Raw genomic sequence first — 27663 nt, forward strand, 5'->3', positions numbered from 1 at the left:
TTGTGTTATGACCTATAATTGAGTCATTGAATCAGTTACTCAACTGATTCACCAAATCGTTAATGTTGTATTGTATTACAAACATCTGAGCCTTGCTCATATTCAAAACCTACGCTTTAGTAAATGGGGTGTGTTCGTTCAGTAGGTCCAACCAACGAAATGCTCCCTTAAATTTTTATTAATCTCAGTGACTCTGAATTTGCAACCCTTTTTGCAGAAGAAGTCGCCTGTAGGTGGCATCTGTTGCGTTATGACTTGAGTCATTGAATCATTCACTCAACCAATTCACTAAATCTTAAACGTTGTATTGTATTAAAAACATTCAAGCTTGCTCATATTAAAAACCGACTCATTTAGTAAACCAGGCGTGTTTGTTCTGTGGGTCCAACCAATGAATTTTGATTTATCCCAATGACTCGTACTCCCAGTTTCACTGACAAAGCTTAAGCCTAGTCCTAGACTAAAAGTCTGGGCTGTTTCAACTGAAAGAAACTTGCACTGACTGATCTTAACATATCAGCATTTGTTTTGTCTCAAGATGCACACAAGTAATGTTTTTTCCTAAAGCATAAAATGCCCTAACTGAATTGTGACCTAATTCTGGTTTAGCCCTGTCTGTGAAACCAAGCCAGAATGTTTTGAAACAGTTCACTAAAATATTTATTCTGTTCTGTTATTATGACTTACCAATTCACCAAATCGGTATTGTATTACACACATAAGTACAGCTCCAAGCCTTGCTCATATTCAAATCCGACTCCTTTTGTAAATGAGGCGTGTTCATTCAGTAGGTCCAACCAATGAAATGCTCCCTGATGCTCGCTTAAATTTAGATTCATCCCAATGACTTGGAATGTTTTGAATCAGATTAATTTGCGATCCTTTTCTGATAGGTTACGCCAGCAGGTGGCAACTGTTGTGTTTTGATTTATAAGTAAGTCATTGAATCATTCACTCAACCGATTCGCCATACCGTTAATGTTGTATTGTATTACAAATGCTTGTAATCCCATGCTTGTATTTTGTTTCATTCCAATGACTCGGATCTTTTGAATCACTTCACTAAAAGATTTATTCACAGATCCCTTCTGCAGGTAACACCAGTAGGTAGCAGCTGTTTGTGTTATGAGTCATTAAATCATTCACTCAAATGATTCATTAATGTTGTTTTGTACAAGCATCTGCCTTGCTCTGAGCATCGAATAAATGCAGAACCGACTTGTTCGGTAAATTGGGCGTGTTCATTCAGTTCCAACCAATTGGCTTGTGCGATCCACCTTTTTATGAACATGTCAGTCCCGCCCAACTAGAGCGGTGCTTCAGATTTCCTTTCTCTGGTGTTTCTAGTCAAATTAACATATTTTCCTGATAATATAACGGTAAACCTGTAGACATTTTTATATTTAGTTATATTAAAAAAGTTTCAGTTCAGTCCGTTTTAACACAGATTTCTATGGAGACCGGAATACGAAAGCATCCAAATAGAAGTTAGAATCCTTCATGGTGCCACTCGTCAGCAACTCAGGAAAAAGGTGGATAGTCAAAAGCTTTGAAAACAGGAAAACAGTCACGCTCCTCTAAAAGAACCTGAGCTAAAGACAAATATGAATCAATCCACGAACATGAATGATAATAATTTGTTCGAAAACATCAAAAGAATAGTTTAATCTTTTAGTGATACTTTTTCGTTCTTATTTACAGCCATTAATAACCTATAATACATTGCAAATTAGATGTGTTGAGTTTTTACTGTAGATATTTGGTCTATTGATATTGATATTGACAAATCATTGTCGATAAACTTCATTTTGCCATTCTGACAACTTGTTACATTAACCCCCAGTTTCACAGACAAGGCTTAAGCCTAGTCCTAGACTAAAATGTAAGTCTGAGCTGTTTCAACTGAAAGAAACTTGCACTGACTGATCCTAAAATATATTAGTGCCTTTGTTTTGTCTCAAGATGCACACCAGTACTGTTTATTTCTAAGGCATGTTTAGAAAAATTACTTAAAGGAGAACTCCACTTCCAGAATTCAAAAATAATTTACTCACCCCCTTGTCATCCAAGATGTTCATGTCTTTCTGTCTTTAGTCGTGAAGAAATTATGTTTTTTGAGGCAAGCATTTCAGGATTTTTCTCTATATAATGGACTTCATTGGTGCCCCGATTTTTAACTTCCAAAATGTAGTTTAAATGCAGCTTCAAAAGGCTCTAAACGATCCCAGCCGAGGAAGAAGGGTCTTATCTAGCCAAACGATCAGTCTTTTTTTTTTTGGAAAATAAAAATTTTTATACTTTTTAAACACAAAAGCTTGTGTAGCACAGGCTCTGGGATGCGCGTTCACAACGCTACATACTATTGAATCACATCGAAAGGTCATGCGGAATGTAGGCGTAACTACAGACCCAGTGTTTACAAAGTGAACGCGCAAAGACTAAGAAAGTGCAAGTAAGTTTGTAAACGCTGTTTACAAACAAAAAGGTACAACGATGTCCTCCTCTCAAGTTGTAGGAGAAAATAAGATGGAGTTTTTGGTCATACTCAGTACACAGATGATGAACTTACACGTGATTCGTAGTAATGATGGGAAGTTCGGATCATTTTACCCACTCGGATCCTGAGTCTCGTTCAGCAAAATGAACGAATTTTTTTTTGAGTAATTTCATTCATTTTAGCAAAATATATTTCAAATGTTACGTGTTACTTCCCTAACACATCTACTGCTTAAACAAATGTTGATCACACTACAAACAAGACAAAACTATAATGCTGTAAGAAACAGAAAAGATCAATTCATTGTTTACCTGGGTCTTTAGTCTATGATTAGCTCACCTCATCTCTTACCTGACAAGTTTTTGGGTATGAGTCGTTCGTTCATCTTATGGGGCTGTCACATGATGCACGAATGACTCAAACCCGAAAACTTGTCAGATAAGAAGTGAGGTAAGCTAATCGAAAAACCTAAATACTCGAAACAGGTGAACTAATTCCAGTACAGAACCTAATAGGATGTTGTGCATGAGCGACTGAATGAATCACTCCCCGAGACGACTCGTTCTTCCCAAGTCACATTAAAGATTCATTCAAAATGAAAGAATCGTTCAAGAACGACCCATTACTAATTCGTAGCATTGTGGACGCGCATCCCAGAGCCTGTACAACACAAGCTTTTGTGCTTAAAAAGTATGCTAATTTTTATTTTTAGAAAAAAAACAATGTCAGATTGTTTCGCTAGATAAGACCTTCCTCGGCTAGGATTGTTTAGAGCCCTTTGAAGCTGCATTTAAAATGCATTTTGGAAGTTCAAAAAACTTGAACTTCCAAGTTTTTTGGAAGTTCAACTTCATCAGTTGGCACTGATGAAGTTCATTACATGGAGAAAAATCCTGAAATGTTTTCCTCAAAAACCATAATTTCTTTACGACTGAAGACAAAAAGACATGAACACCTTGGATGACAAGGGGGTGGGTAAATTATTTGTAAATTGTTGTTCTGGAAGTGGAGTTCTCCTTTAAATGTCCTAATTGAACTATGGCCTAATTCTAGTTTAGGCTAAGCCCCGTCTATAACCCCGGGCTGTATGTAGTGTGACAAAAAAATGCTATCATTTCCTAAATAAACTGTTCTATAAACAAAATGTTAAGGTTTGTGTCTGTACAGAAATTGTCAAAAAGAATTATAAAAATATTTACTTATTTAGTCATCTGAACTGATAAATTGATGAAGTACTGTAAACCTTGCCAAGCAATCAAAACAGATGTATTCATGCGCATCATCCACAAGAGGGACTCATTATCATTTATGGAAAAAACCCATGCTGGACAGTCTTCATGATTGAACAACAATGCATCATGTCTGCATACAAAACAACACACTGTACAATAAGTTAGAGAAAAGAGATTATCATCCTATATTTACAAAATAGATAATAAATATTCACATAACAGTTAATTGTGGGACTATACACACACTACAACATGAACATGAAAAATAGGCCTATAAAGTATTTGGACACTTAAACTAAATGTCTTTATTTTGAATCATATATCTATTACTGTATAATTTAAAAACCTAAACTTTGTATACTGTAAAATGTTTTGAAATGACTTTCATACATTTAAGTGTCCAAAAACTATTTATAATAATGTAAATGTTGTCATTTAAAAAACGCAGGCACAGAATTAATGTACGAGGACACATCCATGTCCTTAATCTCTCAATTATGAAAGAGGCTTGGGCCAAACACAACCCCAACCACACAAGTCAGCACAAACATAATCCAGAAGATGACAGCCAAAACCTGAACGCACATCAGGGTCTTCTTGTGTCTCCTCAAAACCTCAATCTCTCGATGCAGCACCCTAGGTGGGTTTACCACTTCCGTGCCTTCTCCCATCTGCTCCACCCTCAGACTAACAGTGGGCAGGATTATGAATCGGGTGTCCCTCTCCCCCAGAGACAGCACCAACCGCTGGGTCACCGTGGCCAGCCGCGCAGACACCGATGCAGGCAGACGGAAAGCTACAGGAGGCAGCTGGGCGAGAATCCTTGAGTTGCAAGGTAGAGAGTATGCGTCGCCACCCTGTAGTGGGGTGGAGTGGCGGCACAGGGGACAGGAGATTGAGGGGGCGCTATTGGGGTCGGGCGGGTGCAACGGAGTGAGCTGGATTTTACGGAGACATTCTGTGCAGAAGACGTGAAGACACTCAAGCATGCGCGGGAGTTTGGAGTTCTGGTTGTACTCCTGATAGCAAACCGGACACTCCACCTCTGGAGACTCTGAAGGCACCTCAGTTTGTGCAGGTGTTGGTCGAGCCTCTGACATGATGGAAGAAAACCGAGACGCCACAAGGAATATGTCTTCAGTGGGGACTTCCAGAGTTGTCCTCTTCTAAAGTAACCTAGGAAAAAAGTATTATTATTTATTTTTAATATAAGAGCCATGTAACAAAAGCATCTGCTAAATGCATAAATGCAAATGTAATTATACTAGCTGTTCAGTGAGATTTTTTTGCTGCTATACTTTGCAAGCTCTTAACCATTTTTCATATAAATAAGAAAAAAATAAAAATTAAACTATTTTTATTTGGCAGATTAAACATGCTGAATCATGTCTCATCTAGGAAACAGTGATGCCATAGATAGACACAAATACGAGATTAAGGAGTTTGCATTATTTTAAAGGAATAGTTCATGGCAAAAAAAAAAAAACAGACATTTACTCTCCCACAGGCCATCAAAGATGTAAACAAGTTTGTATTTTCATCTGAACAGATATAGACAAATGTTTGCATCTTTATATGCATATTTATATGCAAAATGGTTAAGGACATACAAACTTACCATTTTTGTTCAACAGTTATTGTCTATTACATCACTTTCTGAACAATGGATCCTCTGCAGCGAATGGGTGCCGTCAGAATGAGAGTCCAAACAGCTGATAAAAATATCACAATAATCTACAAGTAATCCTCATGACTCTAGTCCAACAATTAAGGTCTTCTGAAGTGAAAGTCTTTGTGTTTATGAAAAACAAATTCATCATTAAAGTGTTTTCACTTTAAACCATTTTCTGGCCAAAATAACAGTCCATAATAATAACGCTTCCTTGAGTCCATCCCATTTTCCTTTCACATCAAAATCCACAGGCACATTTGTTTAGAACTGTTTTCACTTTTAACAGTACTTGATCTGTGTGTATTTCTTTCCTGGTTTAGGCAATACAACTTTTTCAATGGAGAAAGAAGCAAAATTATATAAAGAGGACTCGTATTTTAGCTGCTTGAGGATAAAATGGTGTAAAGTCTTAATGAATTTATTACAAACACACAGCTTTTCATTTCACAAGATGTTAACTGATGGAGTCATGTGGATTACTTGTGTTTTTATCAGCTGTTTGGGCTCTCATTCTGACGGCACCCATTCACTGCATAGGATTCATTGTTGAGCAAGTATTGTAAAAGCAAGTACCTGTTTAGCAAAAATTACAAGTTTTAAGTCCTTAACCATTTTGCATATAAAGATGAAACAGTACTTTTGATTTGCCAGATTAAGCCTGGTTAATCGAGTCTCATCTAGTTTGTAATTAAGTGGAACTGACCCAGTTTCAAAAGTGATTTTCGCACTTCCTGTGCATGAAGTCACTAAAATATTGAGAAACTGACTCACTGAAGAGTCGCATAGACCTCATGATAAATGTGCATTTGAAGTCAAAAGTTTACATACACCTTGCAGAATCTGCAAAATGTTAATTATTTTACCAAAATAAGAGGTATCATACAAAATGCATGTTATTTTTTATTTAGTATTGACCTGAATAAGATATTCCACATAAAGGACATTTACATATAGTCCACAAGAGAAAATAATAGGTGAATTTATAAAAATGACCCCTTTCAAAAGTTTACATACACTTGATTCTTAGTTACCTGAATGACCCACAGCTGTTTTTTTGGTTTGTTTGTTTTGTGAGAGTTATTCATGAATTCCTTGTCTGTCCTGAAAAGCTGTTCTTCAGAAAAATCCTTTAGGTCCCTCAAATTCTTTGGTTTTTCAGCATTTTTGTGTATTTGAACCCTTTCCAACAATGTCTGTATGATTTTGAGATCCATCTTTTCACACTGAGGACAACTGAGGGACTCATATGCAACTATTACACAAGGTTCAAACACTCACCGATACTCCAGAAGGAAAATGATGCATTAAAAGCCGGGAGGTGAAAACTTTTTGAATTTGAAGATTAGGGTAAACTGAACTTTTTGTCTTCTGGAAAACATGTAAGTATCTTCTGTAGCTTCTAAAGAGCAGTACTAAATAAAAAAAGAAGATATTTAGGCTAAATAAGAAAAATGTACACATCTTAATTCTGTTCAGAAATGTTCACCCTCCGGCTCTTAATGCATTGTGTTTCCTTCTGAAGCATCAGTGAGTGTTTGAACCTTCTGTAATAGTTGCATATGATTACCCTTAGTTGTCCTCAGTGTGAAAAGATGGATCTCAAAATCATACAGTCATTGAAATGGTTCAAATACACAAAAATGCTGAAAAAACCAAAGAATTTATTGGACCTGAAGGATTTTTCTGAAGAACTACGAGCAGTTTAAATGTTCAGGACAAACAAGGGACTCAAGAACAGCTATCACAAAACAAAACAAAAACCCAGCTGTGGATCATTCAGGTAACAACGCAGTATTAAGAATCAAGTGTATGTAAACTTTTGAACAGGGTCATATTTATAAATTCAACTATTATTTTCTGTTCTGGACTATATGTAATCATCTTTTATGTGAAATATCTTATTCAGGTCAGTACTAAATAGAAAATAACATGCATTTTGTATGATCCCTCTTATTTTTGTAAAATAATTAACATTTTGCAGATTCTGCAAGGTGTATGTAAACTTTTGACTTCAACTGTACGTATGTCATGAGCCACGTTTGCTATGGGAACAACACATTTTCATGATAATTTCATTAGATTTGGTTTTTATCTGCACATTTACAAATGTGAAATTCGTTTTTAGTCTCAAAAGCTTTGCATCTACCACTTTAATTCACTGCGCTATAAGCGCGTACACATTTATGGTAACTGCACATACAAAAGAGGGGCCAAATACAGCAGGGTTTATTAGTACTGTTTACTTCTATTAAACCCTGCTGTCTGTTTTCTTATTAGTGTTGCAGTTTCAATCCAACTCTCGAGTGGGCATAGTCAGAGCAACCATCACTCAAAGGAGGGGCTGCCTAGCAATGCAGGTCTCCACAGAATTAGCGACATTATCTTAGGAGTCCAAACTTGGACTTTAAGATTTATTACAAACATCTCTGTATGCATAATTGTTTGTATGTCATTGTCATTTGTAGTGGCAATTTGCAAATGTAGCTGAAATATGCTACACAGCATTCAACAAAACCATTTGACCTCTGGTCATGTGAGTAACACAATGATATCATTGTTTTCAGAAAGAATGCATATAGCTACCCTGTGAAAAACTTTCGTAAACAATCTACATTTTAATATTTATTTAAAAACTGGCAAGGAAATAAAAAGATAAAATAGATCAAGTAAATGTATAATTACACATATGGAAACTCTGTGAAGAAGGAGTTTAATTTCCATATGACTGCTTATCATTGCTGGCATTCAGAGAACCAAGCTGGGTGTTCTATTAGCTCCACAGTTTATTGTCCGTGAAAAAAGGATGAAAGATTCACTCACCGTTCCAGTCCTGCTGTTATTCTCAAGGTGAACTGGTCTGTGCCCTTTCAAACGTGAGCGCTGAGTCCATGCTGGGTCAGTTTCTCACACGTGAGAAGTTTGAGGAAAAAAAACAGTTGACTAAGCTCTGTCACCGTTTAATGCTGTCTTGTTTTTGCTTTGCACGTGTATGTTTTTGTAAGTTTACCGCTGTCTATTTCTTTCCGTCTCATTCCCTCCCCTGATGCCATGCTTTGTATGGCTGGGGTGGGAGCTGCTTTCACTGACATTTATTATCAAGAGATGGCTTGGTTACTAAGAGAGGGAACAGAGCAAGAGCTATTGTTGCTGCGGGATGCTTTCATAGACGTGTAATAATTTCATAATTTGATTAGCTGTGTAGAACAGTGCTGTGTAAAACTTCATGTAAACAAGGGTTAATATAGTTAACTAAAACTAAAATTTGAGTAAGTGCAGTGGCATGCGAAAGTTTGGGAACCCCTTTGCAGAATCAGTGAAAATGTGAATAATTTTAACAAAATAAGAGAGATCATACAAAATGCATGTTTTTTATTTAGTACTGTCCTGAGTAAGATATTTTACATAAAAGATGTTTACATATAGTGTGTGTGGTTACCTGGATGATCTATGACCGTTTTTTGTTTTGTGATGGTTGTTCATGAGTCCCTTGTTTGTTTTAAACAATTAAACTGAGCACTGTTCTTCAGAAAAATCCTCCAGGTCTTGCAGATTCTTCAGTTTTCTAGCATCTTTTGCATATTTGAACCCTTTCCAGCAGTGACTTTATGATTTTGAGATCCATCTTTCCACACTGAGGACGACTGAAAAGCTCAAACACAACTAAGGTTCAAAAAGGTTCAAACATTCACCGATACTCCAGAAGGAAACATGATGCATTAGGAGCCAGGGGTGAAAACTTTTTAAATTTGAAGATCAAGGTAAATTGTACTTAATTTGTGTTCTGGGAAACATGCAAGTATCTTCTGTTGCTTCTGAAGGGCAGTACTAAATGGAAAAAAAATGATATTTCAACAAAATAAGAAAAATCCAGGCATCTTAATGCTTTTCAAAAGTATTCACCCCCCACCTCTTAATGCATAATGTTTCCTTCTGGAGCATCAGTGAATGTTTAAACCTTTTTTAATAGTTGTGTTTGAGCTGGAGGATTTTTCTGAAGAACAGTGCTCAGTTTAACTGTTCAGAACAAACAAGGGACTCATAAACAACAATCACAAAACATAAAAACAGTCATAGATCATCCAAGGGTTCCCAAACTTGAAGGGGATTATTTTAATAACTTCAGCTAGTTTTTGTCTTGTGGACTACTGTATATGTAAACATCTTTTATGTAAAATATCTTACTCAGGACAGTACAAAATAAAAAATAACATGCATTTTGTAAGATCTCTCTTATTTTGTTAAAATTATTCACATTTTCATAGATTCTGCAATGGGTTCCCAAACCTTCACATGCCACTGTATATACATATTCAAAAAACAACAAAATATAACTACTCAGTACTCAATACTAAAAAATAACTGCCCAATAAAATTCATGTGTCATGGGAAAAAATAATTAGAATTTAACAGATTATGCAAATGTACTTTTTTGTTGTGATTGATTTATACAGCTTAAATAACCAGAAGTGACCATTTATTATGTGGAAAAACTTAGTAGACACCTACGTTTAAAACTATACGAAATGCCAAAAATGAGGTTGCATACATCTTCAATAAGCTGGTCTGTTTTGGTCTTAAAATTGACCCAAAAACTAAAAATTCTGTCATTTCTTTTTTTTTTTTTTTTTTTTTTAATTCTGTGGAAAAGATATGAAAAATGTCCCAGTGTGTTTTTTTTTTTTTTTTTGGCCCTGAAAATATCATCTTTCATAGAAAAAAAATCAGTCACAGCAAGTTAGAACATCATGAGGGTGAATAAATCATGACATTCTTTTAAGCATGGATGAACATGACACCATCATTAAAAATCACTTTTTAATGCAATTCAAATAAAGTTCAGGCATTATTACTCCCACATACATCGAAAAAAAGACAAAACATTCCATACTCTTCACCTACTTTTCCACAGACATCTGACACTGAAGTGAAAACTGTAACTTAATCCATGGAAAATTCATGTGACTCAACCGATCAGCTTTTTGCTATTGTTGCATACCGTAAGTAAATGATTAAGAGCTGTTTTTTTTTCTATTTATAACTCACAAGACTGTGTAGACGGTCACAGGTCATGTCTTGTAGTGAGTGTTTAACAGCACGTTGAACGTGGCTGCCAGCGAAATCCCCAGCCAAGCTTTTCTCATTGTTGACTTTATTTCTCAACTTCCTTTGCCCTTTTTTGTCTTGATTACGTATGACACGTCAGGACTCCTCTTAGAGGACTTACTTAGAGGGGAGAAACACAAAAATGCATAGTGTTAGGCATTTCAACAACATTATAATGTTAGTGATATTCATATTACCATTTCATACATACACACACATACACTACCGTTCAAAAGTTTGGGGTCAGTACATTTTTATTGTTTCTTTCTTTTTTTTTTTTTTAAGATATTAATACTTTTATTCACCAAGGATGTATTAAGTTAATAATTAAAAGTTTAATAAAAGTTAATAATAAATAATTTACATTGTTATAAAATATTAATATTTTGAATAAACACTGTACTTTTTAAACTTGTTATTCATGAAAGAATCCTGAAAAAAAAAAATCACAGGTTCCAAAAAAAATATTTGGCAGCACAACTGTTGATATTATCCAACATTGTTCATTCTAATAATAAATCTGCATATTAGAATGATTTCTGAAGGATCATGTGACACTTAAGACTGGAGTAACAGCTGATAAAAATTCAGCTTTTCATCACAGGAATAAATTCTATTTTAAAGTATGTTAAAATAAAAAACATTATTTTATATTGTAAAAACATTTTGCAATATTACTGTTTTTTTTCTATATTTTTAATCAAATAAATGCAGCCTTGATGAGCATAAGAGACTTCTTTAAAGACAATTACAAGTCTTACTGACCCCAAACTTTTGAACGGTAGTGTATATGACAAACTCTAAACTTTGATCTAAATTCAAAAGTATCAGGTAACACAGTAAACAAGTGTGTGTTTTTAAGAGGAAAGTTAAAAAAAGTTACTAGGGATACTAGAGAATACGGGAAGCACTCTGAGGAAAGGATGGCCGGCTACAGCCAGTTTAGAATCAGTGCGTCACACCCAAGACCAAGTAAGGCAATGACAGGGAGGGAGAAAACAAGAGGGCGAGTGCATTCTGGGAAGTTTCACAGTGGGGTAGAGTGGTTTTGTTTGGATAAGGCTAATAAGGTGCAGCGCAGCTCGGGTGTATTGTATTTCCCTTGCTGCAATCACTGTTTATTTTTACAAAACAGTTGTTTCCTCCAAACGTACAGCAGAAAACCAGGACACTCAGTGTTTCATACAGACATGGATTCCGGTAATCTATTGGGGAAAAAAGAAAAGGTCGTTGTATTTAATACACATAATATTTTTACAGGTTTACTGTACAAATGTAAAGAAAAACAACAACAAAAAGATAGCGTAATTCTGAGTTTGACTAGTTTAAGTGTGTTAAACACACCAAAATTACATTTTAAAAGAGTAACGAGGTTATAGAGTTTATTAAACAATCATTAATTTTAATGCATTGTTAAAAACAACTAGGGTGACAGGTTTGACACTGATTTACTAGATTTACAGTAAGATCTATGACACGCTGGCCTCAGTTTTCCCTGTGATGGGAATATAGGTGTTTTGAATCATAAATCTAAAATACTTGCCAAAACTTGATGGGGAATTCCTGTATTGGTTTAGTGAAAGCAGTTTACTGTATCTGTTTAACGTTACACGTAAAACACAAAACCCCCGGAAACGTACGAAAAGACACGTAGGCCAATATGATTTAACTTTAGACGATGTTAGGTCATGCATTTGGAGGTCAGAAAACGTGAAACCAATGACATCACTTTGTTTAGAAACACAAATCTCGTTGCCAGCTGAGAACGAAAGGAAGCCGAAACACCGCCTCCCTCCTACGCACCTCTATCCGCCTTCCCCAACTATATAAGAACCCCCGGCATGACTCACAGGCACTTTACTATCAACTACTTCGAGAATTCACAACGAGAGAGAAACAAGAAAACAAACAAGACAACATGTTTCCCGAAACGGAGTGCGGAATCTGCTACCGAGCTTACAACCTCGGTCGGCGGTGTCCTCGACAGCTGTGCTGTAGACACACGTTTTGTGAGAGCTGCCTGGTGACGCTCAGGAGGTCCGTGGAGAGCCCCGAACCCCAGATAATGTGTCCGCTGTGCCGTCACTCAACGCCGCTGTCTGAGGCGACAATCCAAGAGAACCTCCCGGTTGACGAGGACATTTTTGAGCGGCTAGTCACCGCGGGCAGCACGGAGGAATGTTCGGATGACGACGAAGATACCGAGGAGCCCGAGGATGCGGTCATCCCACCAAAAGAAGACGTTTCACCTCCATCAAGCTCGCGAAAAGGATACCTGATGAAGTGCTTAAGACGCCTGTTCAAAAAAGGCACTGGGGATGCGCGGAGAAGTGAGTATTTTTCAGTATTTTGATAACACACTCATGTGCATTTGAATGGTTTTCATACATTAAATGAGTACCTAAAAACTAACTGTCATGTGTCATTTGTATTTTCAGATTGTATGACTGATGATGACTTGAGAGACCTGGCAATGATGTCCTGCTACATGATGTGAACGACATGAAGTTGCTGATTGTCACTCACACACTCCTTAAACCAAAATGTATTTGTAAACAATCATGATTTAAGGGACCAGATGTAATCATTTAAGAAATGAAAAACACTGGGTTACTGCTAAAGTGAACATCTGCATGGATGGGTCCCCTTCTTTGTTTGTGGGTGTCACTGCCCTGCTTCGAGGTTAAGGATGGCACTCGAATGGAAACCTATGGATGAAGTATTTTCGTGCTAGAGCTGTGGAATGTCACTACCTGGGAATTACAAGAGGACCGCTTGCTGTTGGGCGTGACTGGTTGTCATAACAGACATGTGGGGCTGTTCCAGAGTAACCTATATACATAGCAACATGTAAAAAAAAATATTTTTTTTTCCAATGAACCACACTGCCAGAAGATTATTTTGTTTGGTACTGTTACAATATCATGGAAACCACCCCAACCAGTTTTCTCATTTTTAAATTATTGTAACTTAATGACTTTGAATTTCTACCAAATGTTACTTGTATTTATTGTAACTAAGCTTAATTATTAAGAGTTTTTCAGTGTTACATTTGTATCAAATGTAGAGCCTAGATTATATTTGTCTTTTCATGATCACAATTAATTTTATATGTATTTATATGTATTTTACATTTTTTTTTAAATTACTGTATACTTCTATTTTTGTACCAAATAAATTTTTTAATAATTTTTATGACGAGTTCATCACACTTTTTTTCTATGTAATAATTTTTAGGCAAGGGCAGAGTTCAACATTTTCATCATACTTTTATAACAAGTTTATCACATTGTCTTTTTTTCTTTTACCACAATATATATTTATTTTTAGGCAAGGGCAGAGTTCAACATTTTCATCATACTTTTATAACAAGTTTATCACATTGTCTTTTTTTTTCTTTTACCACAATATATATTTATTTTTAGGCAAGGGCAGAGTTCAACATTTTCATCATACTTTTATAGCAAGTTTATCACACTGTCTTTTTTTTCACCTCTCTATATAATTATTTTTAGGCAAGGGCAGAGTTCTACTTTTTCATCACTTATAACCAATACAAATGTGAGATTGTGCATGTGCAAAGGTTTGCAACTATGATTGCATTCAGGTGAACCTCATCAGTAATCACCATCATGCTTATCAACAATACTAGCAGTTTAGTGAACTCACATTAGTAGGTTAATTTGACCCAGGTGTGACACAAAGCTTTGCGTGGCACGTAATCACAAGTGCATTGGTCCTTAAAACATGTCTCTTCAAAACTTTCTGAGGTAAGCCTTCAGGCCTTCATTTCAGTGCCACCTTTATTCCATTTTTGTAATCATATATTGTAATTTTAAGACTGACTGCCTTTTTTGTATAGACTGGCTTTGGTTGGTTTGACTCTTTCTTTCGTGGGATGTTTGCCTGATGTGTCACAGGGTAAGATGTAGTTTTCAGTCTGTAAATATTCACAAGAGCTCTGGCAAAAGTTTTCGGATATATTGCATAATGTGTACAAATGAACAAGCTTTAAACTGGCTACCATATGCTTTTATAAAATAACAAAATAAACTGTTGGTTTATTACCAATGTCTTTAGGAAACATCACGGATGATTCACAGATTAAAACACCAGCGCTGGAAAATTTCAAAAGTGTTAATCCCCCCATTCAAAATCCAAAAAGAAACACTCTTCAAAGCAACCCAAAACAATTTAACAGCAATTATCAGCTGCCCTGGATCAACTCTGCCTCACACAACCAAAGAAATGTCAATGCAAAAACTCTTCAAAAAAGCTTCAGCCTCACTGACACAAGAGCTTCTGCAGATGTAACCTATTACAATTCAGTCCCAAATAAAGACCAGTCCAAAGTCAACAGCAGAAATAATACTGTTGATTTATCAACTGTCACGTTTAATGATGGAATTGATGCCAAAAGAAGCTATGTTTTACAAACAGTCCAACAGGAACGAAATCCCTTCGACTTTAAATGGAGCCAAATGAGCTCTAGTGAGATTAATCTGGCCCCAGGGCCAGCGAGGAAAAATGGTGGAATGTATGCAGCAAATGTGCATAGATTTGGCTTATTTGGATATCAGCATACTTCTAAATCTAAATCAGAAATGCACCCAGACAGTTCACGACCATTAGGGCTTAATGAACCCTACTTGAGGGAAAACATTCCAACTGATTATATGTCTAGAAGCTCAAAGGTGAACCATGCTGGAAACATGCAGTTTGATCAATTTCTTCAAAACAATGGCCAAAATCAAAACGTGCTGAGGAGCGCTGTACTACCAAATACAACTCCCTCAATTGTAAGATCAAATCAACACATGAGCAAACCATTGCCACAAGCTTTTTCTGCTGTGACTGGAGTAATTTCTCAAATTTCCAACCAGAATATGAGGGATGTAGCTTTTTCCAAGGTGTTCAAACCTCCAACAATCCCAACGCCAATATCTCCTGCGTTTAGGAGATCAAATTCAAATGGAAGTCATGGCATCCTTCCCTTAAAAAAATCTCTGATGTTTTCTTCTCAGCATGATCAGGCCAAGCTGTCTAATTCTGAAAGCACTGCCAGTGCAAAAGCAAGTCTGCGAACCACTTTTGAGTACGGAAATACAAAATCAGCCACGAGCAGCTACGCTTTCAAAGACGTTCACTTGACATCTCCGAAAAATAGGGGACAAAGTAATCAGAAAGTTGCATCCATTCAGACCTTTCACAGTCAAAAGAAGTATGACGATATGGCTACAGGTTTATCTGCCAACAGGCCTTTGGTGACTAAAAATGCCCGCTCTTTCTTCCTATCAAATGAAAACAGTGGCATCCAGATGTCTGCGCTACTCAACCGGTCAAAACAAAACACAGACTTGACCCCACGAATCCAGTTTGCAAGGAACACCGTGTTAGTTTCAGAACATGATAAAAACATTAATCTACCAGACCTAACAAATCATTTATTAAAGAAGCCAAGTCAGCATAGCATCCAAAATAGGTTAGATCCGAACTCCTTCGGCCAAAGTACTGTACAATTGTCCATTAAACATTATCCTGCACCAATTCTTGTGCCAAGTAATACAATGAAGAGCATTCACAGTGTTAATCCATCTGTGTCTGGCACTCAGAGCACATCTAAAAATTCAGATACATCTAGTAGCCGAAACCGACCGTATTATCTAACTTCTAAAAAGCCATATGCTTTTAAAGGTTTCTCATTCGTCCCTACGTTGCAGACATCTCTACAAAAAATAGAAATGCACTCTCTTCCAAACTCATCTAATGTGCAATATGCCCCTGCTCGTCCACGTACCGCATTAAGTGCACTCCCTCAAAAGTCCTTGATACGCGAGAGATACGAAAAAACACTTTTCCAGTTTAAGGACATTGAGACAAGCCAAGAAAAACAACCTTATCCAGATCAGACAGATTCTTCTGATAACGTACCTCAGCGTGAAACCGTCTCTTCTACTGAAGGTGTAAGTAACCTAATTTCTGATGCTCCAAAGTATCATGTTGTTAGAGGTCAAGCTGTAGCGATGAAAACATCTCTCAGTGGCACAAATACTACAAGTAATGGAGCTGCTGATGTAGTTCAGTCAAAAACATCACAGAGGTGGATTTCAAGTAGGCTTACTTCAGCACAGCACACTGAATCTAACCGAGATGAACTCCCAACAGTGAGATCCTCAAATGGCAGGTTTGTTGGACCCAACTCCATAAAATCCGTCAACAGCCATAAGAATCCCACATCAGAGCTTATTCTTCCAATTTACAAGTCTTCTCTTATGAATAAAGTGACTGGGTATTCTCAAATACGCAATGCTGTTATCCATCCACTTCATAGGTATAGCTTGAAGGAACATGAAGGTCTGTTAAATCCATCAAAGGGAATTAATGACAGAACCACTGCTGGAATAACGCAATCAAATATAACTGAAAATTACAGTCCCATAAAATTGAGACCGACAAGCAGCGTTGTGATTGGTAGGCGGGTTGAGGTGACTCAAGAAGGAAAGAGATCTGAGGAAAATTCAAACCAGCAGAACATCTATGCAATCCCAACCTCTCAATCTGCAATATATAGATCTGCTGATGTTAACAACTCTGCAAAGCCCACTTTCCAGTCAGCTATACACAGATCTGCTATGAAACCTTTTGGGAAAGCCAACATCCTGCAAGCTAATTCAGCTTCAAACTGGAGGAACGAAACATCTCAAATCTCAGAAGCAAATATCGATCTCAGTGCTATTGGTGTGTCCCAGGCATCAAGACCCACAAGCAGCTTTGTAGTCGTAAAGTACATTAATACATCTGATAAAGCCTCAACCAAAACAAATTCAACAAAAACAGGCCTAAACAATTATAAACCAGTTCTGTTTTCAGATATAGCAGGCAGCGCCGCCTTCACCAACATGAAACCACTTTATGCTGACACCACGGCAAATAAAGAAGTTGATCTCAGAAGTGATCAAAACGGCTCCAATTCAACACCAGTGATAGAGGAAAGTTTTAAACGGGTGTTTTTGGACAGTTCCTTTATGACTTCGGGCCTACAAAACGAAACTGATGAAAGTGCATTGGATTTAAGTGTCCTTGAGCTTATGCCAACAGCTGCTATAGACTTCACCACCGAATCACAGATGTCATTTATCGAAGAACATACTCGACCTCAACCAACTGTCTATTCCTCTGAATCACAGCTGGATCCTTGGGATCACACCACCCCTACAGCAGAAGATATTGATCCATTTTATGAGGAAACACTGATACCCAACGCCACTTTGCTGGTCAAAATTACCTCAGGTTGAGATCTGCCTCTTCAAGTTTTCTGTTGTATGCTCTCCAATGGCAGCCGTCATTAACACCAACAGACTGCAATGTGAGGTGTTTTTCTCTTCTGTAGGTAGATGGCGCCAGATCTGTTGTTAGGTTTCTCTGCATTAAATTTGTAATGGTCTTGGTTTTGGATGTAAAAATATGAATATTAACCATCTTCTTTTTGCATAGCAATGTACTAAGATGTCATATGAAACCGAATTGTAATACAGTAAAACCTGCATTCAATTGTAGTTTTCGTCAAAGAGGATTTTTGTCATTGAACATAAACCTGGAGACAGACTCATATATGCGAACACACTTCTTGCTTAAGTGTTTTTTTTTTTTTCCTCAGCAGTTTGGTTTCCAAAGTCCATGGACCTGAATTGAGTTTGCTGAAAATGTCCTTGGAATTTCCAAATTGCCTTTTCAGATTGTTAAAACTATGATTTTAATTGTTCGGGTCAGTGGAGAGCTATGTAAAACTTGATCACGTTGTAAATATGTTTTGGTTAAAATCAGGGCTTTAAACTTATTATACCTTGATTAGCTTACACATTGGCAAGGAAACAAACAGGATATAAATGGATGCCTAAAGTTAGACAATACCCAGTGAGTCAGTTTACATGACTATGTCTCATGTCTCGCCTGACTGGAATGGTTTACATTTCCGGTCTCTGGTGTTTTTAGTCAAACTTACATATTTTCCCAAGCTGGTAATATAACGATAAACCTGCGTACATTTTGTATTTAGTTATATTTTAAAAAGTTTAAATTCAGTTCAACCTTTTCTTTTTTTTACCCCTGTTGCCAGGTCTGCGGTTTTCCCGCAGAATTGGGCTACTTTTACACTGTTGCCGCAGGTAGTTTTTGATGTCAGCGGGTTAAAGCAACCCCTATAACGTCATATTTAGCCCCTGAAATACGAATGTACTAAACAAAACGTGTATTTTATCCCCCTGAATGCAATTTTAATACGATTGAGCTAATTTTGAGTAGCAATTATGCAGGTTTTGTTATGAAAACCTGGCAACCCTGCTAAGGCCCAATTATTTTCAGAGAAACGCATGGCTAAAGTAGCTCCAGACAGGTCTTGACCGCATTACATGTCCATATCACTTCGCCAAATGATTTTCGATATTTCAAAGGTTACAACAACACTGACCCAGCAAATAAATAAAGTAAACAATATGATAAAAAAAAACTATAAATTATTTCCGTGTTTTAGCCACAATATTCTAATAATTCAACTGCCCGCCGTCTTCACTTATTCCAGCCATAAACGATTGAAACATCCGTTTGTATTAACGTGAAGTGATATTATTAAAATTCACCTAACTGTGATTTTGACATAAAATACAACTAATAAACAATTATATGCATCTTTTTTAAAAACTGAATTTAATATTAAGACGTACTAAAATGACTTTATTGAAAATGGCTTTATAAAGCACTTTAATGAAGTCAACAAACAGCAGAGCCGATCAAAAGGAAATCGCTTTACTTGATAACACTCTTAAAAATCGCCTGTTATGTCAACAATACGTTAAAAAGGTCGATCCAAAATATTTTCACAGTGCGATTGCCACAGATGACCACCAGATGGAGTGTGTGCACTATCAGAATGATCTCACAGGGTTCTTCGAGTTCATTGTGGAGTTATTCGGCTTTTAATTAGTACTGAACTGCCAAAAGAAACTACCTGAAAAGGCATGTGTATCTGAGCAAGCTTGCAATGTGTGAGCACATCATTATTACTCTGAACTTGTAAATAGCCTAGCAAGTCTGTTCTGTTAGAATGTATTAAAAACATAAAATTCTGAAATGACTTTATTAATAATTTTACAAGAGTAATACTTACTTGAATGAATCACCATGTTGAACAAATCATTTCTGATCATAATCATTAATGACAGAGCCATGCTTCTACAATGGTTTGTGAGGCCAAGTATCAAAGCCGTAACCGCCACATTTGTAAGAATGACCCCTACCCTTTTCCCATTAGACAGGCCTATGCAAAAAATCCCCTTGTCTACGCCCCATATACACTGACCCAGCATGAGGCCAAGACGCAAGGAAAAAAAACAGGGGTTTTCTGTCAATCATGACTACATACATTGTACAACGGATTACCACACTTCCCCCCAAAAATGCTTTGAAAATGGAACATTCCACTTTAAGACGTTTGCAGTGAGAATCTAAAGCTTTTCAGTATGTAGAAGCTGTAAAATCTGATGATCTTTTTAATGATTTGCCATTTGAAATTTAGCCTGACAAAAAGTAAAAGACAAAAATGTTGAAAAATGCCAGAGAGTGTGTGAACACGTTGCATTCTGTCGTTTTCTCACCCAAGTCTCTTTGATTCCCTCCCTCCGTCCCTCCCTCTTTCTCTCTAGGGCTGCGGGGGAATTCTGTAGCATGTGTCTGTGGGTTCTCAGGCAGCTCTTGGGGAAAATAAAATATAGAGGCCCCGCAGTGACGTGACCCCTCCCCGCTCTCTCACCGCTCTGCTATTCACACTCTGTACGGCAAGTCTTAGGGTGCTGCTAGGGTACAGGGAGCCTTTTTGTTCGGATGTGAAGCCAACTTCTGATAGCTTCGGTCTCAAGCACTAGGAAAGAACTTCCAAATTTCATCGGAGCTTCAAAAGAAACCTCAGTCTGACTAGTCTCGCTCTGTCTAAGAGCCAGTTTTACTAACATATAAACATGCTAAATATGGCCACATTTCTTTGACGAATGGAAGATAGAGATATATGGAGTGAAGAAAACTGGCAAGAGAAAAGGGTCAGAAAACAAGCTGTTTTTGTTTAGCGGTAATGACAGGGTATTAAAATGCATTAAAACATAATTACCCTCCATGCTGTGGGCGATGAGTACACACAGCAAAACTACTGTTCCCCATCGACCTGCGTCTGCTGAACTTTGGTTGGACCTTCCACTCAAACGACTGAGCGATCAATGAGGCTCATGGATTAAACACATTAGTGACTACAACGGTGCCACATTTAAATCTGTGAGGAGAAGTAAAGGACTGTTAGAAAGAAGAACATATACAGAATTAGCTTGTGATAACCAACACTAGTATTGTGTCACTCTCTTTCATGTACACATACTTACTGGCCTTCCTGCCTTGCTGAGCCAGAAGGGAAGTAATAAAGCAGGAAGACTTCCTGCTGTACAGCTCAGCTGTAAGAGTGTATTTTGTAAGCTTTTGAATTGTATAATGTTACAAAAGCTTTTTATTTCAGAAATGCTGATCTTTGGATATTTCTATTCATCAAAGAATCCTGGAAAAAAATGTACTCAACTGTTTTAAATATTGCTAATAATAATAATAAAATGTCATAAATCAGCATATTAGAATGATTTCTGAAGGATCATGTGACACTGAAGACTGAAGTAATGATGCTGAAAATTTAGCTTTGATCACAGGAATAAATTACTTTTAATATATATTTAAATAGAAAACAGTTATTTTAAATAGTAAAAAATATTTTAGAATTTTTGCTGTACTTTGGATCAGATAAATGCATGCTTGTTGGCGCTGATAGCCTTGTGGGCAGTGTGCTGACGTACAGTGCCATTGCGTTTTGGGTGACCCGTGTTCGAATCCCAACTCGAGAACCTTTCCTGATCCCACTCCCACTTCATTTCCTAACAATTCTGATCTGTCCTGTCTCAATAAAGGCAAAGAATGCCAAATAATAGATCTTTAAATAAATGCAGGCTTGGTGAGCAGAAGAGGCTGGCTGTTTTTGACTTTTGACTGGTAGCGTAGGTAGGGTGGGACTTTATTTATACATTGGGAACTGGATCGTAAAAAACTGGGTGCCAGAGCCAAATGCAGTTTTCCGAAACAATGATTATGTGGTTGTTTGGTTAACATTATCCAGTAGCCTGCATAGCCTAATAAAGTAACGAAATATGGTAAAACAAGCATAAGGCTTGATTTTGTGTTATGTTGAATCCAGTTTAATCCAAAATGACACTGTAAAATGAACATATAGAAAAAAATTCACACATTTACTAAGAATCTTGTTTCATTTTTAAAAAATGTCTTATTTTCAGCATTACCATAATTAACCTGTAAAAGGTTACATGGCCAGTTACTTTATCCAGGGTTTCTGCAGGTTTATGAAAGCATTGATTTAAACAAAAACAAATCTGCTAATGAGTTCAGTTTTTAGTTTTTAGTTCAAATTAGTTTTTAGTTCAAATGGAAAACATGTTTTTATACCCCACTGAGACAAATTTGTTCTTGTTTTAAGCATAAACTCACTTTTTTTGTTCAGTTTCTTAGTGAACAAGGCTTCATATGTTTTCTTATTTAAGGATCTTTAGATATTTGTACTGAAAAACAAAAATCCTAAGGAAGCTATTCGATTTTTTACAGTGCATGCAATATTTAATGAAACATGTCATGACTTTATGAAGTTAGAAGTTTGTGCTCCGATTTAAGACCTTTTGTGGAAGGGCGAATTAAGACTTTTTAAGACCTGCAGAAACCCTGTTTATCAGAGTTAAAAGAGCCCTAAAGCGCACACGCACACACATATCTGCTGCTGCCAGATACATAACTATGGCTGCCAGCCGCTGATAGATTCAGCTTTTTAACATCATTTTTGTCACTTCTTTTCATGTCAAAAGTTCAAAAGACTCACACATTTCTTTCCTGCAGTCTTCAGCTTTGTGCTGAGCCACAGACCCTGGGGACCAGATGGTAAAACTTAGACACGTGTAGATTACAAGCAGGTCATGGGTGGAGCACACCTTCCTTTTTGTGTTTGTCCTGTAGGTGAGAGAGTTTGTGTCCTCAGAGCAAAGGCCATCAGGTTTTTCCTGCACATGCTGCTGATGTGTGCAAGAATATAAAATGCTGTTGCATAGCAAGTGTTTCTTAGTGCACAGAGTTTGAGGTTTAATTCACCTTGTCCCAGGGACACTTTGTGTTCTGAATAATGCTAGTACTCCTGTGGTAATAGGCCACCCATGAATGTACCCTCACTTCCAATCCTAGGCGCACAGCCTTCTACCGATGTCAGTGTGTGCGCACAACAAGTTGAAACCAGACCTTTCACATAAAGATCTCTTTTGTGCTGGTGAAATGTGCATGAAAAATTTGTGGAATGACCCTTAAGACTCTGTATCTATGAGCTCTGAGTAAAGCTAGACAGATTGCTATTCATAGATGTATAGCCAGATATACTGTTACAAGTCTTTCTGTGTATCGAGACGACACTGAATGCATGGCAGGACACATAGCCTACTATGGAAGCTGGTTCCACCTCAGAACAAAAAAATGAAAAAGCCAACTGTGAGATAAAATTAATTAAAAATTAAATCACAATTGAAAAATATACAGTACGTCACAAACGTAACTGTATGGAAACAATGGAAACTGTAATGGTCCCTGTGGGTTTCTACAGGAAATCTGTCGCCTTCTATTGGTGGCTTCCCTTACCAAAAAGTAGTATACTTCAAGTTTATTTTTATTAAGTATACTTAAGTAAAGTTCAAGTATATTTTTAAGTATACTTTATGTAGTAAGTATACAAATATCAGCATAATAGTAGTATACTTTTCAGTGTACTACTTTAATACTCCTTGGGACTAAATTGGCCCACTTTCTAGTATATAAAAGTATACTTTTAAGTATACTTTAAGTATAATAGTAGTAAACTTTGAGTACACAACTAGTTTACATCTACGTTTCCAATTTGTACTGCAAGTATAGTAAAAGTGAACTGATAGGTATACTGATAGTTTACTAATTAAATACTTTTTTATGCACTTTTAGTACACTTTGAAGTATAGACTCAGTAAACTACTAGTTTAGTAGTTTTATACTGTAAGTATACTCATAAGTTTTTTTTTAAAAGTGAATTTAGATATTAATTTGTATATATTTTGTTATATGAATATCTGACCATATAAATCTTTATGAATAACTTAGTCTAATATTTACTTTGTTTGCAAAACATTTTACAATATTAAGCTATCCAGGGAATGGATATAAGTGGTTGAAAGTATCTAGGCCTCAAAACTCAACACACACCTCAAGAACGGTGGCAATCAGCAAATATTAAAAAGATTAGATCTGTACGTCACAGTACAACAAATAACTAACAATAATGACAAAACAACAACAACAAAGTTAAAATGAAGTCAGCAAACAGCAAAACAATAATCCTATAACAGTAACTGGATAATTTATTCATGCTGCAATGCATGCTGGGAACTTACAAAGCCTTAAAATTTCAACAATATGAAATTCTTTGCTCAGACAACTGTGTTTGACTAGTTGGGACAACATTTGCATAATTTTCTTGGTCTGACAAGGGTTTTTAGTTTCAAGAAAATAGCATTTTTTAGTATTTAAGACAAAATGTTTCATAAAATGGAAAATATGTATTTGCATTTTTTACAGTTTGGAAGCATCGGTTTTGGTTTCTTCTTTACTTGTGTTTTGGAAATTTTGTACAGAAGTTGTAATAGCATCTCTCATGTATAAAAATGAAAACACGGATTCTCAGAGCACAAGTATAGCTCAAATATATTTCGACTTTTTCTAAGTATAAATCAAGTATACTTAAATGTAATTTTAAGTATATTTCTGATAAGTATATAAAGCACATTTCTGAGAAGTACATAAAAAGTAGACTGAAAGTATACTTTCCTATTTTTAGTTTAAAAGAAGTATACTAATAACACACTTCAATAAACTTCTTTTTTCGTAAGGGTTGTTAAATCCACTAAATCTTAATGGAGTATGTCCCAAAAACACACTCCAGTTAATAGTTGACGGTTTGTAATGTTTGTAATGATTGGTATTTGTAGGGGAAACCATTATAATTTCTGTGTGTGTTTTTATCAGCAGGGATACCGTGTCATGTCATAAATTATCGACTGAATTTGAATTTTGATTAAAAAAAAAAAAAAAACACCTTTTTAGGCACTAATTACGACGCTTCGCTCCCGCGGTTATTCAAACAGCGATACATAAACAGAGCAACGAACATTTACATTTTGAAACAATCACAGACTTCGTCTAGTGAGTTTAAACTCTCTCAAAAACACTCCCGTTATAATCAGTGAAGCTGTATACACAGTATGATGAATGAATGTCTACTTACGTTGTACATACATCTTCACTTCGTTGTTTATTAAGAAGAGAATTCGCCTCAGCAGTCGGGCACTGAACGAAACTCGTGTTTCAGCGATGACTCATCTGAAAGCTGCTGATTGGCCTTTACGCTCATAAGCTCAACACAATCGTGTGTGATTGGTTAAAATACGCACCGCTGTAAAAAGATCAAGGTTCCAAAAGGTGGGTTTTCATAACAATCCCTTAGAACGTTGTATGTGCCTATATAAATGTATGATTATATGAGTTTTTTCTGTTCTTTTTGTGTTTTCACTTCTTATTTTTTCTTTTTTTTTGTTCTTGACTGTTCAAATAGAGCAAATCCTGATGATATATTTAAAAGCTTCACAATTCAGTTACATCCTGTTTATATCCTGTTTTGGTTAGTAAGATTAAAGGGATAGTTCACCCAAAAGTGAACATTTTGTCGCTATTTACTCACCCTCGTGCCCTTCCAGTCCAAACCTATATGACCCTGGACCACAAAACCAGTTGTAAGTAGCACAGGTATATTTGTGGCAATAGCCAGCAATACATTGTATGGGTCAAGACTATAAATTTTTCTTTTAAGATATTAAGTAAAGATCATGTTCCATGTAGATATTTTGTATATTTCCTACCATAAATATATCAAAACATAATTTTTTTGCACCCTCAGGCCAAATATTTTCCTATCCTAACAAACCAAAATCAGAGGAAAAGCTTTTTTATTCAGCTTTCAGATGATGTATAAATCTCAATTTCAAAAAATTGACCCTTATAACTGGTTTTGTTGTCCAGGGTCAAATATGTATAATATATAATATATAATTATTATTTTTTTTTTTTACAAATATATCTTTTTTTTTTCTTATGGAACACAACAGAAGATATTTTGGAAAATGTTTCAAACGTTGTTTGCAGAGATGATCTGCATCTCATCTTTTTCAAAATATTATCCTGTTTGGATAAACTATCCCTTTAATAAAGGTCAACACATTTTGCCTTGTAACTCCAACCTCTTAAAGGCTTCTGTGATATTGAAAACATGTGTTCTGAATGTATTTGGAATAAACAACTATTAACTTCGGTATTGCCCTTTGGCATGACGTGATTAACCTGTGGCCTCATTGTTGAAATGTGTAATTTATAACTAAGATCCTATAGGGTTTGAATGATCATTATGCAGGATTCCCCTTCTATTAAAAGGAGCAACTGGTTATGATCAGTGTTTTTGTATTACAGGTTGTTCCGTGTGTTCGACCATCTCAGTCTGGATCCAATAAACAATATTTGTTACGTTTGTATCCAAGCAATCTCACGTCAGGATGGAACATCCTGAAACAGTTCAACAAAGAGCCAGGAACAAACATATATACACACACACTAGTGCAAACACAACTGTCACACATTGAATATCATAAATACTAATTTCAATCACAGACATCTGTCAGAGGCAGATAAGGTGAAGTATCATTAAGAATAATTTCTTGAAAGAATAGTTCACATGAAAATTTAAATTCTGACATCATTTACTCACATATTCATCATAATAAAAAGCAAAAAATAAATAAATAAATACATGAGAGAAGTATGTTTTTAACACTCCTATTTTTATTTTACCACTGTTGGCCAGCAATGGGTGTCACTGTGATACAGCGTGTGGGGACGAATTCCAAATTATATCCTATACACACCCCCATTCTGGACTATCATTGGTACAGTCCAGTGTGGATTGGGTCAGCTAGCATCCTTGCGTGCCAGTGGAGGTAAGCTACCGCAGGACACCATCACAGAAGCACCCCACCCATAGAGTAAAAATAGATGCTTAGATGTCACTGAGCCAAATGTCTGTTACTGGTTCCTTTCAGGACGCTACTGTGAAGAGAGCAGAAGGACGATAGGCTGAAAAGAGACAGGCACTTAAGTACTAACGCAAGGCTTGAACATGTCACGCATGGGGCGAAGGGGGTGGAGAACGACACTAGGAACGGGGAGGACGAACTAGTCAGTCAACACATCTGTGTGATGCTAGGTTAGCTAAACACAATGATGAACACCATGTGAGATTCATAATTACTTTATCTTCAACATTATCATCGGAAGCAGTACCATCAGCGTTTCTGATACAGTCACAACCTGACGATTTTACCTTCTGTACCAGTTACGTTTTTTACATAAAAGAATTACTTTTTTCAAGCACGCCAGTCAATGCCTGAACAATTCAAAGTCTATATTCAGAAAGCGACAATCAAAACGAGGCACTTTTTGTGTACACATAATATGTTCAACAATTGTGAATCATTCAGTCCTTTTTGTGAATACTGGACATTAGCTGTTCAAGTTTCTGTTGAAGGTCAAAGGTCATTGTCATTAGCTCCATTGTCTTCATTCTCCACCACTGATTGGTTAGTGTGCTTGTCTTTTGAGAGTCTGGAGAGCACAGGCAGTTGTTGCTCTTCTCGTTTGGCACATTTTCCCACTGGTTGCAGCAACCAGTCACTGCAGAAGTCTTTCGAAAGTGCTTGCAAGGTCTGCTGGGCTTTGTGCACACACCTTACTCTGTGTTTCTGCTCTGCAGGTGCACGGGAGAGCGCCGGCGTTCCGTTTCCCAGAATTCCATACTGTTGCGGAATCAACATTCTGAAAAAGACAAAAATTAGATGTTGAAAATTATAATAGTGGTTAGTGTTCATTTCTAGTATCATTTTTTATACTATTACAATTATTTA

General features: G+C 36.5%; 4 protein-coding genes across 6 annotated transcripts in view; 2 read left to right on the plus strand and 2 right to left on the minus strand.

The window, feature by feature from the left end:
• Positions 1-4091: 4091 nt before the first annotated feature.
• On the minus strand, positions 4092-4829 carry si:ch73-335l21.2 (RING finger domain-containing protein). The gene has a single exon (XM_051113794.1). The coding sequence runs from the start codon at positions 4827-4829 to the stop codon at positions 4221-4223; it is 609 nt and encodes a 202-aa protein (XP_050969751.1). The 3' UTR covers positions 4092-4220.
• A 7514-nt stretch (positions 4830-12343) lies between these two features.
• On the plus strand, positions 12344-13699 carry si:ch73-335l21.4 (E3 ubiquitin-protein ligase-like). The gene is made up of 2 exons (XM_051115868.1): positions 12344-12834; positions 12943-13699. Exons 1-2 carry the CDS (start codon positions 12423-12425, stop codon positions 12999-13001), a joined length of 471 nt encoding a protein of 156 aa, XP_050971825.1. The 5' UTR covers positions 12344-12422; the 3' UTR covers positions 13002-13699.
• Positions 13700-14030: 331 nt separating this feature from the next.
• On the plus strand, positions 14031-17799 carry LOC127167561 (uncharacterized). The gene is made up of 3 exons (XM_051113690.1): positions 14031-14274; positions 14367-14425; positions 14585-17799. The coding sequence occupies exons 1-3, from the start codon at positions 14252-14254 to the stop codon at positions 17797-17799; spliced, it is 3297 nt and encodes a 1098-aa protein (XP_050969647.1). The 5' UTR covers positions 14031-14251.
• Positions 17800-26525: 8726 nt separating this feature from the next.
• Positions 26526-27663, minus strand: part of si:ch73-335l21.1 (insulin receptor substrate 1-B) — a 55490-nt gene continuing 54352 nt past the window's right edge. For all 3 annotated transcript variants that reach the window (XR_007828022.1, XR_007828023.1, XM_051113970.1), the window contains one exon: positions 26526-27574. Coding sequence is in view for 1 of the 3 variants with exons in the window: in XM_051113970.1 (XP_050969927.1) it covers positions 27567-27574 (8 nt within the window). In the remaining 2 variants the exon portion in view is untranslated. The remainder of the gene's footprint in view (positions 27575-27663) is intronic.

This window comes from Labeo rohita, chromosome 7 (assembly GCF_022985175.1).
Source record: "Labeo rohita strain BAU-BD-2019 chromosome 7, IGBB_LRoh.1.0, whole genome shotgun sequence".
Taxonomy (NCBI): domain Eukaryota; kingdom Metazoa; phylum Chordata; class Actinopteri; order Cypriniformes; family Cyprinidae; genus Labeo; species Labeo rohita.

Excerpts from the sequence above, each read along its gene's own strand:
- si:ch73-335l21.2 (XM_051113794.1), bottom strand. The coding sequence starts at position 4,829 with ATGTCAGAGGCTCGACCAACACCTGCACAAACTGAGGTGCCTTCAGAG.
- si:ch73-335l21.4 (XM_051115868.1), top strand. The coding sequence starts at position 12,423 with ATGTTTCCCGAAACGGAGTGCGGAATCTGCTACCGAGCTTACAACCTC. Across the intron at positions 12,835-12,942 it reads CACTGGGGATGCGCGGAGAA|ATTGTATGACTGATGATGAC; the intron begins GTGAGTATTTTT and ends TTGTATTTTCAG.
- LOC127167561 (XM_051113690.1), top strand. The coding sequence starts at position 14,252 with ATGTCTCTTCAAAACTTTCTGAG. Across the intron at positions 14,275-14,366 it reads TCTCTTCAAAACTTTCTGAG|ACTGGCTTTGGTTGGTTTGA; the intron begins GTAAGCCTTCAG and ends TTTTTTGTATAG. Across the intron at positions 14,426-14,584 it reads TTTGCCTGATGTGTCACAGG|GAAACATCACGGATGATTCA; the intron begins GTAAGATGTAGT and ends CAATGTCTTTAG.